The 12,952-nt window shown below is 43.5% G+C and overlaps 1 protein-coding gene across 1 annotated transcript; it reads right to left on the reverse strand.

Moving 5' to 3' along the window:
* Positions 1-2,252: 2,252 nt before the first annotated feature.
* On the reverse strand, positions 2,253-10,015 carry FDX2 (ferredoxin 2). The gene is made up of 5 exons (XM_063123061.1): positions 9,894-10,015; positions 7,736-7,775; positions 6,955-7,061; positions 5,902-5,989; positions 2,253-3,096 (listed from the first exon to the last, which is right to left on the reverse strand). The coding sequence occupies exons 1-5, from the start codon at positions 10,012-10,014 to the stop codon at positions 2,940-2,942; spliced, it is 513 nt and encodes a 170-aa protein (XP_062979131.1). The 5' UTR covers position 10,015; the 3' UTR covers positions 2,253-2,939.
* Between the last annotated feature and the right edge of the window lie 2,937 nt (positions 10,016-12,952).

Genomic DNA, 12,952 nt, shown 5'->3' on the forward strand with positions numbered 1-12,952 from the left:
CCGACAGAAAGCTCTGGTGTGGGCTGGTCTATGAAGTCACGAAGAGTCGGAAGCGACTGAACGAATAAACAACAACAAAAAACTGAGACACAGGTAATAAGAGACTCCTCAGCGTCCTGTGGTCAAGCAGGAAAGGAGAGCAGTTAGCGGAGGGGTGGCTCTACCTGGGGTTGGAGCCTCCAGGTTCAAAGGCAGTCAGTGTACCTCTAAAAAGCAGGTAATGGCTTTGCTTATGAGCTCAGCGCTCCATAGGCATTGGGCTGGCTGGTATTGGAAACAATGCTGAACTAGATGGACTTGGGTCTGATCCAGGAAAGTGGTGTTTCAAAATCTAGAATTTGAACCCAGGTCATTTTAGACATGGCCCCCTTTCTGTGCCCATTCGCTTAAAATTATGAAGAGTGCACCCACAGCTTGAAATAGGCCTTGCTTTAAACTCCTGGTGGCTGAACATTCTGCCAGTGTTTGACTTCCAAAAGGCGGCACAGGGGTGTAAACCTTTCAGGAGCATATAGAAAATGAAGATAGTTGTGGTCTATCAAAATCGTTGTGACTACCTGAAAGTGATGCTCTTCTAATATAGTTATATGAAGGCTGACAGTTTCTCTGCAGATTAGATGCCTTGGGGCATTCTTGATGATGTCCTATATCCCAGCATTGTGTTCAGGAGTCAAGTGTAGCCTAGTAGTATGCAGGTGCAGACAGGCATGAGTACTTGTGGGGTCTTGTTGCTGTCATTTTTACTAGAACCTGGAGGTCTTCCAACCAGAGCCAGGTGCAAAATGGTGGATCAGTGTGTAGAGCCAATTATCAACTCATTGGCTCATTTTCCAATTAACATTGCCTCATCGTTGTCCTATGTAGAATGCAGTAGGACAAACTATTCAAAAGAATAAATGGGACACTGCAAATGGCAATGTTCAGAAGCCAGTGTGGGAAACATTTCAACCTCCCAGGGCAATCTGTCAAGAACTTGAAGGTGGCCATTCTTGAAGAAAGGAATTTCAAAGACTGATATCAATGCAAAATGGTTAAATTACAAATCATCAAGTCATTCAGCTCTATTTCCTTTGGTTTGAATTAGGACAAAGGTTTTGTTTGTTTTTAAATCACAATTGCAAGGACATCTGTGTTATCACCCAGCAATGTTTTGTGAATGGTAGCTGTTAAGGAAATTACCACTGTCTGCACTTTTTGTATTTTAAATTCCCTCTGACATTTTGCACCCCGCCCCTCAAAACTGCCAATCTGAGGTTCATGCATCTGATGAAGGACAGTGCCCCTGAAAGCATTATGCTGGAATAAATTCATTAGACTTTCAAGTGCCACGCGATTTTTTTTCCTGCAAAAGACTAACATGGCTATGGTTCTGGAAATGATTGCATGTATAAGGTTTATTTTATTTAAGTTCATTTCCTTGAAGAAGCTTAGAGTGGCATACATAGTTCCCCCTCAAGTTTATCCTTGCAACAAACTGAGGTGGCTGACTAGGAAAAACTTTGGGACAGTATGACTGGCCTGAGGTCATTGTGCAATCCACCCCCAGCCCATTCAAGGAATTCTATAGTGTGTGCATGTCCAGATGACATCATCATCTATTTGTAACCCACCTGTGTTTTCCCACTGCTGCTTCCTTTTTTTATTTAGGGGGGGGGGGAATCCATTAAGGTCGGAATAGTTGCACAATGCCTTTGAGTGGTAGTGCTAGGAGCCCTCCAGCTGGAAGCAACCTGTATTTAAGGTTGGGATTTGTACTGGTCTCCACTGTACTAATCTAACATTAGAGTTAACTACCAATCAGAGATTCCAACAGCCTAATTTAGACAGGGAAAGTCTTTGTTGTTCTTAAACAACTGGGAGTCAAACTCCTGCTGACATAGTACAGATCTGTCCACCTCTGTCTGGACTAGTGTTGGGTGTGTGTATGAAAGACCCAGGTTCAAATTCACAATGGGCCACAAATGTTTCTCACCTGAACTTCTCAGGCTTCTTGTGAAGATAAAACAGTCATTTCCCCCCACTTACTTGCTTTTTCTGCCTGCTATAAGCCTTGGGGATAATGTTTGAAATATAAGAGTTTATACTAACATATATCAGTCCTAAACTGTAGATTCCCCTCAAGAGGCAGCTGGACAGCCATCTGTCAGGGGTGCTTTAAGGTGGATTCCTGCACTGAGCAGGGGGTTGGACTCAATGGCCTTGTAGGCCCCTTCCGACTCTGCTATTCTATGATTCTTCCATTCCTTCTCCATGCATCCGAAGAGCGACGTTGTATGAAGGCAAAAACAGTAGCTGCCACTGGTGCCTGCTTTTACATCTTTACTGATACAAATAAGAGGGGAATGTGGACCAGGTGACCCTCTTCCAATGCTTGTTAGGTGATACAAATTGTAACAGAAACAGATTTCAAACAGATTTTGCCACAGTTAAAAGACAGATGAGAGACAAGAAGGCCCCAACAGAGATCAAAGCGCAGGAGAAAACACAAAAACAGAACTAGAAATAATACAACCAAAGTGCTCGTGAAAATAACCCCGTTTCTCGCTTCTTTCTGCCCATGCAGTCGAAAGTACCCGTACGGAAGCCTATGGCCCTCTATGGGTACTATGCAGGAACGTCTCTTCTCCCTATGAAATATTTTTCTGGCCACAAGGCTTGAGGAAGTGGGAGTTTCTTCCCCCAGCATCCTTCTCATGCTGCGAATGAGGTGATGGGTACCCAGTGATGGCTTATGGAAGAAGGCACAGAGAGATGGAAGCTTGGGCTTTATGAGAGGCTGTATTGGGCTGATCCAAAATTCCTTCCTCTGCACCCTCCTCTTGCTCACGGAGCAAATTCTCTCTCTCTTTTGAAAAGAATAATGTCTGCTTCAACCGCATCCCCTGCCTCGCTCTCTGACACCTGCTTAAAAGGCTCAGGCCAGCCCTTGCCTCTTGCCCTCAGTGGGGTTTGGGGACATGGCCATCCACGTAAAAGTTCCTAGTGATCTTGGGGAGGGTGAACTCTGCTCCTTCCAGTTCTTTGCTGAGGATGACCTGGCAGCCCAAGCGGGAGTTCTCCTGAAGCAGCGGTGCCATGTCCAACATATCCTCTTCCCTAGGAGCAGAAGAGAGGAAAGGCAGGACAAGAGTTAGTATTACAATTTATATCCTAACTTTCTAGCAGTCAAGGCAGATAACAGTAATGAAGGAAAGGAAAGGAACCTCTCGTGCAAGCACTGAGTCATTACTGACTCTTGGAGGGACGCCTGCTTTTGCTGACGTTTTCTTAGCAGGCCTTATAGCGGGGTGGTTTGCTGTTGCCTTCCCCGGCCGTGATTACCTTTCCCCCAGCTAACTGGGTACTCATTTTACCGACCTCGGGAGGATGGAAGGCTGAGTCGACCCGAGCCGGCTGCCTGAGAACCAGCTTCCGCTGGAATCGAACTCAGGCCGTGGGGAGAGTTTCGGCTGCAGTAACTGCTGCTTTACTGCTCTGCGCCACACGAGGCTCTAAAAAACAGTAATGATTTTTTAAAAACCGTTAACAATAAGATGGAAAAGTAACTAAACCCAATCAGCCACAAGCACCAACAGTGGCCACATAAAACATGTTTAAAAGGAGCCATAAACATAAAACCAATAGTCAGCTTGATGTGCCAAAGGCCCAGCTAAATAGAAAAAACCGGCTTTGCTTGACCAGAGGAGGACATCAGAGAGTAGGCTAAACAGGCCTCTTTAGGGAGGGAATTCCAAATCTTGGGCACAGCCCCTGAGAAGGCCCTATTGTGTCTGCAGAAAATATATCTCAGATACTGGTGGTATTTCAAAATTATTTTCTTATTAATCAACTAAGGCTGAAATCCCACGGTCCCTGGAGGGGCCTCCCAGTGACCATGGGATTCTTGGATCTCCCAGACAAGGGCAGGTAGAGAGTTAACCTTGCAAACCTCCTCTGTGAGCCTGTGCACAGGTCTGGAGCTGGTGTGAACCGCCCAGAGAGCTCCGGCTATTGGGCGGTATAGAAATGTAATAAATAAAATAATAAAATAAAATAAAATAAACATCAGAGAGCAGCAACAGCAACAACAAAAAATCATGCCTGTTGAAATGGCTCATGTTGCAGGGCAGCAAAAAATAAAATAAGATGGCAGGTTGCCACCAAAATTCAGTGGCAAACTACTACAGAACCTTAAAAAGGCCAAATGGAGCTTGTTTCTAAGCTCCATTTGGCCTTTTACAGCATATGTACAGCTTGTTGCTGAATTTCAGTGGCAAGCCACCAGAAGTACAGCCCATAGAGAGGTGGAAAGTGGTCCCCAGAACCCTTGAAGTTACAGGGAGTATACCTGCCATTTTCTTCAGCCTGGTCCTTCCTATGTTGTTCCAAAGGAAGATTGAGGGGAGACATGATAGCACTCTTCAAATACTTAAAAGGTTGTCACACAGAGGAGGGCCGGGATCTCTTCTTGATCCTCCCAGAGTGCAGGACACGGAAGTTAAAGTTAACGGAAGTTAACGGGCTCAAGTTAAAGGAAGCCAGATTCCAGCTGGACATCAAGAAAAACTTCCTGACTGTTAGAGCAGTACAATGGAACCAGTTACCTAGGGAGGTTGTGGGCTCTCCCACACTAGAGGCCTTCAAGAGGCAGCTGGACAACCATCAGTCCAGCTGCCTCTTGTGAACTGGTGAACTCAGTGGCAAAGAGCACCTTTTATCAGCTTAGGTTGATATACCAACTACGCCCTTATCTGGACAGAGATAGCCTAGCTACAGTTATCCATGCTCTGATAACCTCTCGCTTGGATTACTGCAATGCGTTATACGTGGGGCTGCCTTTGAAAACGGTCCGGAAGCTTCAGCTGGTACAAAATAGGGCAGCCCGTTTACTAACAGGGACTGGCCGACGAGATCACATTACGCCAGTCCTTTTCCAGCTTCATTGGCTGCCAGTCCAGGTCCGGGCCCAATTCAAAGTGCTGGTATTGACATTTAAAGCCCTAAATGGTTTGGGGCCAGGTTATCTGAAGGAACGCCTCCTCCCATATGTACCTACCCGGACCTTAAGATCATCTACAGGGGCCCTTCTCCGTGAGCCCCTGCCAAAGGAAGTGAGGCAGGTGGCTACTAGGAGGAGGGCTTTCTCCGCTGTGGCACCCCGGTTGTGGAACGAGCTCACCAGAGAGGTCCGCCTGGCGCCTACACTGTACTGCTTTCGTCACCAGCTGAAGACCTTTTTATTCACTCAGTATTTTAACACTTAATTTTAACTTAAATTTAAATTTTACTGTTTTAACTCTGTATTTTAATCTTATAATCAACTTTGCTGTGTGGTTTTATCCTGGTTGCGCTTTTTATACTGTATTTCATAATTGTGTTTTTAACCTGTTGGATGTTTTTTGTGGTTTTAATTTTTGTGAACCGCCCAGAGAGCTTCGGCTATTGGGCGGTATAAAAATGTAATAAATAAATAAATAAATAAATAAATCAGTCAGGGATGCTTTAGGGTGGATTCCTGCACTGAGCAGGGGGTTGGACTCGATGGCCTTGTAGGCCCCTTCCAACTCTGCTATTCTATGAAGTTGGGAAAGGACATCAATAAGCAGCCCAGTCCCACAACAGTTTGGCTAAGTAGGATCTAAAACAGTCTTCCCTTCAGATCTTTGGGACTTCAGCTCCAGATCTTTGGCCGTCAACTCCAACCAGCATGGCCAACGGTCAGGAATTCTAGGAGTTGTAGTCCAAAACATCTGGAGGGCACCAGGCTTGGAAAGGCCTCTCTAGAAATTGGCTATTTGTACTATAAGAGTGAGCCAACGCTATATTGTATAAGCTACAACGCTTATATTGTACTATAAGAGAGAGCCAACGCTATATTGTATAAGCTACAACGCTTATATTGTACTACAAGAGAGAGCCTACCGTTCATCAGGGGAGGGAAGCTTGTCCACAGCGTCATGGCTCACATAGACGTGACAGGTGGAGCAGGCCAGGGAGGCTTCACAGGCACCTGTGAAGGCAAGAGGTAGTTGTCAGGGGGAGGCCAGCAGGAAAACAAGCCAAGTGCTCAGAGATTGGCTCAGTATAAACCTGTACTGTCCCTGATGAAGCAAAGCAGGCTGTGTGTACTCTCTGACCACCTGGACTTTCAGAAAGTATCCATCATCATAGAGCTAAAAACAGGTAACCAAAATGATGCAATGGTTGTGGCACTTTAACTATGAGAAAATATTTAACTCTTTGAGTCTTACATTTCTAAACCACCACCAGCACACCCCATACAGAGCAGGGACATGATAGTCATTTTAATACACTAACAAATAATAGGAAGTAAAAAAAATTATTAGAACTCTGGGTCACTTGATGTAGTTCTTGGGGGGTTTCTTGGGTCACCTGATGAAGTGGCTAAATTGCATCAGTAACTTAGGGCACAATCCTATGCGTGTTAAATAGAAATCTTACAACTTACAACATTCCTGTTTATTTCTGTCAAACATGCATAGGATTGTGCCCTTATACGATTCAAAAAAGAGTTTTGTGGCACTTTAAAGACTAAAAATATATATTCTGGCATACGTTTTCACTTCATCAGATGCCTGAAGTATTATTGAGTGTTTCAGTTATATATGTGGTACATATTTGGGGTGGGAAATTATAAACAGTAAAGTCAAAAGGAATTAAAAGTGCAGAAAGTACGAACAGTGATCATTTCCCCCACCCCACTCCTCTCAACCATGTATACTGTATATAAGCACCTGAAACTCTCAGTAACACATCATGCATTCTATGAAGTGGACTATAGTCTACAAACACCAGTTGCTGGAGGACACATAGTGGAGGAGGACTATTGCCTTCATGTCCTGCTTCTGGGCTTCCATTTGGGGGCAGCTGGGTGCCCACTGTTAGAAACAGGCTGCTTGACAAGACAGGCCTTTGGCTGTCCAGGAGAGCTCTTCTTACATTCTTACGACATACCTTCTAAGTCAATGCCATGTTGTTGAGCCAAATGCAGCACGTCATCCCCAACTTTGCCTTGTACTGGGATCCTTTGCCCAGATCGATCTATGAACACCACGTTCACTCTGAGGCAAAAGAAAAAGCATAGATATACCCTCAATCCATGGACCTCCCATAGTTGTCAGATGCTTAAAAAGGTACAGGTATGATCATAAATGTCTTCTGCAATTCTGCATGAAGGCACAGATTGCCAATCAACATCTAATAGAACTGTTTCACTTTAAATGTTCAGCCCTTTACTTATTAAAAGCTAATTCACTTTTTGGTTTTTAAATGTTCAAACAATTAACTGGTTCCATTTACACTCTTTAACTTTAAAACAGGACGTGCATCCACACCTATTGATTTTGAAGGGAGGCAGATGGACCTAGTGGCAATTGATACACGTGCACCAAAGATAGTCCTTCCTCATTTGGCCCTGCCAATGCACACTATCAGCAGCAAGTGACAGAATGGGCTGAAGAGCTGGCATAGTAAGAGTTGCACAATCGGATTCAGTTTGTCCCATTTCCTGTATTTCTGATTAGCATATAGATGTACCAAATCCAACCCATGGAAAGCTTACTGAATTTAGCCTGATGGGGACTCTTGCTACCCCATATCTAATTACACTACCATGCTATCAACCAATGGCTTCTCATTGGGCCTAGACAGTCTACAATAAAGGACCCCCCTGACACATATGCACACAAGCCCAAGTTTAGTTTGATCCCAGAAAGTTACATTTTCTTATACTCACACTTCAGCCGCACAGTGCTCATCTTCTGACTGAAAGGCCACTGAAAGAAAAACACACACAAACAAGCAGCATTATCAACATTCATCAGTAATACTTGGCTTGAACTTATGAGTTGAAATGCATGGCTTGATCTGTTAGTCTATCCCAAAGTGCAATTTGCTTCTCTGGCCAATTTGTCTGATGCCTTCACAAATGCTGATTGGATATGTTTTATCTGCTCCCAGTCCTATTTCTCCTGTTATCCTGCACAGGGGTAAAGAAATATTCTTAGCTGTACAAGAGTAATTTGAGAAAATCCACATTTAATACATGCTAATAAATGTTAATGAAAATGTAAGATTCCATATTCTAAACTAGAATATCTGGGCAAGTGCTAAAATAGTGCCACCAATATAGTAGCTGTCTGGCAATGAGGGAAGTTGTAATCCAACACATCTGGAGAGTACAGGTTAGGGAAGACCTTAAAAAGACTGGGCTATGAAGCAGGAAATCCCTACTTCATAATCTTGCCTCTGCCACATGGCCTTTCTCACAGAGTTGTTATTGAGATAATGTAGATGAAATACTTATGCCAAGTATTATATTTAGTAGAAAAGCACAGGGTACAGTATGTGTATAGACAAATGGAGGTCATTATTAAGCAAGAATGTCGTAGGACCTGGGGAGGATAAAATGAAATACTTCCTAAACTTTATAAAATGATCTCTACATTACTACATTTAAAAAGAAACATGCCAGTTAAAAGTTGAGCTGTCATTGCCTTCTGTACCCAGCAGACACAAAGGTTATTTTGTTTTCTCCTAAAGTGAAACTGGGCATTCGTTACAAATTCCAGGTTTTCACCAACTCCAGGTTTAATGTTGTAGCAACAAAGCCTGACCAAAACATCAAAACATATGTGTCTTTATGTAGTTGGAATAGCTTCTCTGTCACGCATTGAAGGGTGACAGGTGTGTGTCCTAAGTTCTTCTTTGCAATACCAACACTCTTTGTACTGGGGAAGGCAGAAATAGGAATAAGAAGAGTTGAAATGGTCCTGGCAAATCAGACTCCTTTCTAAAGGGTTCTTTGGAGCTGTGGGGCCCAGAATAAGAGACATCAATGGTGAAAAATTCCAATAGAGTAGCCATGTTAGTCTGTTGTAACAAAACCCCGCTAAAGAATCCTGTGGCATGTTACTGACTAACAAAGCTCCCGCTTCAAGACAAAGCCCTACTTTGGTATATCATAGATGCCACTGCCCAACAAAGCTCTGGCCCACAAATGCTTATGCAACAATTGAACTATTAGTCTTCAAGTAGTCTAGCAGATAGAGCAGCTTTCCCCAATCTGATGCCTTCCAAATGTGTTGGGACTACAACTCCCATCAGGGTCGCAGCCCAGCATATCTGGGGGGCACCAGGTTGGTGAAGGCTGAGAGCATACTGCACTTGGGAGTGGGGAGACCTAGATTCAACCCGTCAAATCAGCCACACAGGCTTATTGGGTGACCTTGAGGTAGTGGTGCACTTACAGCCTAGCCTACCTCACAGGGTCACTGTAAGAACGAAATGGCAGGGTGAGGTGAGAAGGGACAACACACATGTACACTGGCACATGTTCCTTCTCAGGAAGAACATTGGGGGGCTTAGGAGAGATTTACAAAGACCCAGGCTTCTTGGAGGAAAAAATATCTAAGTGTACAAATGGTGTGTGCACGGTGGTGGTGGGACATTTCTTTAAAAATATGCTATGACCCAGGCAACTGGAGTAGTTCATAATAAAATCCGGAGAAATGGCGAAAACAAAGGTTGGGAGGGGGGCTTTTTTCGGGAAGAGGGGGAAAGCATTCAAAAGAGAGAGCTAGTGGAGGCATTATAGTGCCGTCCTTCTTGGGCCGGTGAATTTATTTATTTATTTATTACATTTCTATACCACCCAATAGCCAGGGCTCTCTGGGCGGTTCACAAAACTTAAAACCATTCAAAGTATAAAACGGTGAAGGCCCAACTCCCACCCAAAGGGAAAAACTGGTGTCCGCCCTGGGTCCTCTCCTTGCCCCAAGGAGAAAAGGGTCACTGTCTGGTGAGGGGAAAGCTCGCCCTCCATCATCTTTTGAGAAGCGCGAGGGAGGAGAGAAGAAGAAGAAGAAGACTCCTGTCCACAGCTGCCTTCCCACCTGCAGTACGGAAGCCCCGAACCAGGAATCGCCCAGCACTCCCGAGGAGCAGCCGGAGCCGACGACGCGCCCCGCGCTGGGTCACACTCGCCCCGCCACCCGCAGCCCAGGAGGCCGCCATGACAGGCTCCACGTGACTGACGGGCAGAGGGGTCAAAGGTAGTTCCTATGGAGACAGAACGAGGTGGGCGGAGAAAGGAGGGCGAGGGCGGGGCATTGAGCTAGTACGTCCGTAGAAGGGGTGTGAATGATGAATAGTCATTATTATTCACTTATTATTTATTATGCAGCCCTTTAGAGTACTGAAAGCACTTCCCGTACATTATCTTGTAACCTCCCTATTGCAGGTGGAACAGGGTTTATTTATTTATTTATTTATTATTCCCCTCCTTATTGTTTTATTATGATTTTATTAGAATGTAAACCTATGCGGCAGGGTCTTGCTATTTATTGTTTCACTCTGTACAGCACCATGTACATTGTTGGTGCTATATAAATAAATAATAATAATTGATATGTATGTATGTGTGTGTGTATATATATACATACACACACATACATACACACACACAGCTCCCCATTGAAAATTTCCGAGCGGTGTACAAGAGAAAATAAAAACAGAATAAAACACTTAAAAACAGATTTTAAAAGAAGCAAATACAGTTCCTGACAGAGACGGGGCCGCATTCAGATCTGGAGGCGCCTGATTCGAAGTTCTGCCTCTGGGGCACCAACTACAGGAGGGTAGCTGGGGTAGGGGGTGAGCTCAGGGTTGAGGGCTAATAATTATTTTTTATTTATTTATTTAAAGCATTTTTATAGCGCCACCTCACCATTTCTGGCATCAAGGCGCCTTACAATAACATATAAAACAATTCCATTAAAAACCTCAACCCACATTAAGACAATTCCATCTTGGGGCTAATGAAGAAAAACGCCCATTTCTAATTGCAAAAATAACGTGGTTCTGAGCATGTGCAGAGTGTATTTCCTTTGGGAAGAGAACCAGCTTCTGGTTTTTGTTGTTTGTTTTAAAATGTCACATAAAAATTGTCCCGAAGGTTTGCTTTCATCTCTCTGGCTATTGGGCGGTATAGAAATGTAATAAATAAATACTATCGGGAGATCAGATGGGCCCTTGATTGGATCTGTCAGGGCTCTCGTGTCCTTAGTCATTTGCAGTAGTATCGCTTTGAATTCTAAATGCAGAGGACAAATGGCAAGGAAGAGCTATTACCTTCACACCCAGCTTGTTTGAATTTGCCACCAGTATCCATTTCCTTGTCATTCTGCATAATTTGATAAAGGCCTGTTGTGTTCCTCCTCACTTATCTTTTTTCTAAACTAAAACCCTCTAATACTTAGCGTTTTATTATAGAGAAGACTAGCTGATATACCTGGTGTTGTTCAGGCCCCCTAAGTTATAGGTCTGTGAGGTAATCATCTTAGAGTAGTAAGCAGTTGCTAGGCCTGTGAATTAACTTTTAATCAAATTATATTTCTCTTTCCCCCCTCACCCTCACGACAACCCTGCAACGTAGGCCAATGCCAGGCCTGTGAGGTAACTTTACAACAAATTGCATTTGTTTTCTCTGTCTCTCTCTCCCAACGCATGGCCAGGGAGGAATTCTTTGCCCCAATATTCATGTAGAGCTTTATACTTACTTATATGGAAACTCACTTGCCTTTTTTGTTTTGCCCATTCGTTTAGAAATATATTTTTAGAAGTCCGCTTGGGGGTTTATTATCATGAATTAATTTTGTGTTATCCACAAAGACGGCCACTTCATTACTCTCTCCTACTTATATTTCTAGAGAAGCTGGAAAGAGTTGAGAGTAATGCATGGTCAGAAGCTGGGCATGGGGTGGAAAAGCTAACAAGAGTAGCGTTTCAGATTAGCAAGACCATACATAACTCTTCACCCTTCATTTATTATTAACAGATGCAAAGTAATGTAATGCAAGTACATTTGCTTAATTTGTATAATTTTACATATTAGCCATGGGCAGAATATGAACACTAATGATAGTGCACAGTAGTCAAAAGAAAATTATGTCTTAATTACCTAAATACACCTGCAGAGAAATGTCTTACCAAACCTGTTGTCCCTGCACAAAAATGCTAGAAGGCTGATGTGATTACTAGCTAAGAACCAAACTATACAAGGTGATCCGATTTTTTATTATTTAAAAGCAATAAAGTAATACAGATCTGTAATCAGATCTCCCAGTGCTCCTTTCTATGCATGAAAATAGCTGGGGTGTGTTTTGTTTTCCTATCCTGGAATGGCTCCTCCTATTTGCTCCATACTTTAAAAATAAATTGTAGAGCTGGGAAAAGGGCAACTAAAATTATCAAGGGGTAGCAGAATCTCCCCTATCAGGAAGGTTACAACAGCTAGGATTGTTCTAGCTTGGAAAAAAGGAAGGTAAGGGGAGACATGAGACATGTACAAAATTATGCACGGTGTGGATCACTTTAAAAGGGAATTGGATAAATTCCTGGAGGAGAAGGCTATCAATGGCTACTAGCCCTGATGCCTATATGCTACCTCCAGTATCAGAGGCAGTAAGCCTACGCACACCAGTTGCTGGGGAGTATGGGTGGGAGGGTGCTGTTGAATTCATGTCCCGCTTGTGGGTTCCTGGTCAGTAATTGGTTGGCTACTGTATGAACAGCGTGTTGGATTAGATGGGCCCTTGGTCTGATCCAGCAGGGCTCTTATGTTAAAATAGGCAGAGCTTATGCAAATCAAATTTATACAAGCTTTTCTGTGTGGGAGAGAACCCCCTCCCAGCCTTGGGATGTAATATAGCATCAAGATGACCCACCATTAATTTTTATATTTTCCCTTTTTAGACGCACATTGGTACCAGTCATCACTTTCCTCTGGCATCAAATTCAATAGATTACTGATATGTCGTAGGAGGGAAATAATACCTCCCCATACTGTAAGTGTACAAAACAGGATAATGCTAAATTGAGAGGTATACACTTCTATCTAGTCACATAAAGTATCATTTCTGGATGGTGGTATTTATAGCAAAGCCATAGTGAT

Source organism: Elgaria multicarinata, chromosome 3 (assembly GCF_023053635.1).
Source record: "Elgaria multicarinata webbii isolate HBS135686 ecotype San Diego chromosome 3, rElgMul1.1.pri, whole genome shotgun sequence".
In the NCBI taxonomy this organism is placed as follows: domain Eukaryota; kingdom Metazoa; phylum Chordata; class Lepidosauria; order Squamata; family Anguidae; genus Elgaria; species Elgaria multicarinata.

Excerpts from the sequence above, each read along its gene's own strand:
- FDX2 (XM_063123061.1), bottom strand. The coding sequence starts at position 10,014 with ATGGCGGCCTCCTGGGCTGCGGGTGGCGGGGCGAGTGTGACCCAGCGC. Across the intron at positions 7,776-9,893 it reads TCGGGGCTTCCGTACTGCAG|TGGCCTTTCAGTCAGAAGAT; the intron begins GTGGGAAGGCAG and ends TTTTTCTTTCAG. Across the intron at positions 5,990-6,954 it reads ACATGGCATTGACTTAGAAG|GTGCCTGTGAAGCCTCCCTG; the intron begins GTATGTCGTAAG and ends TTGCCTTCACAG.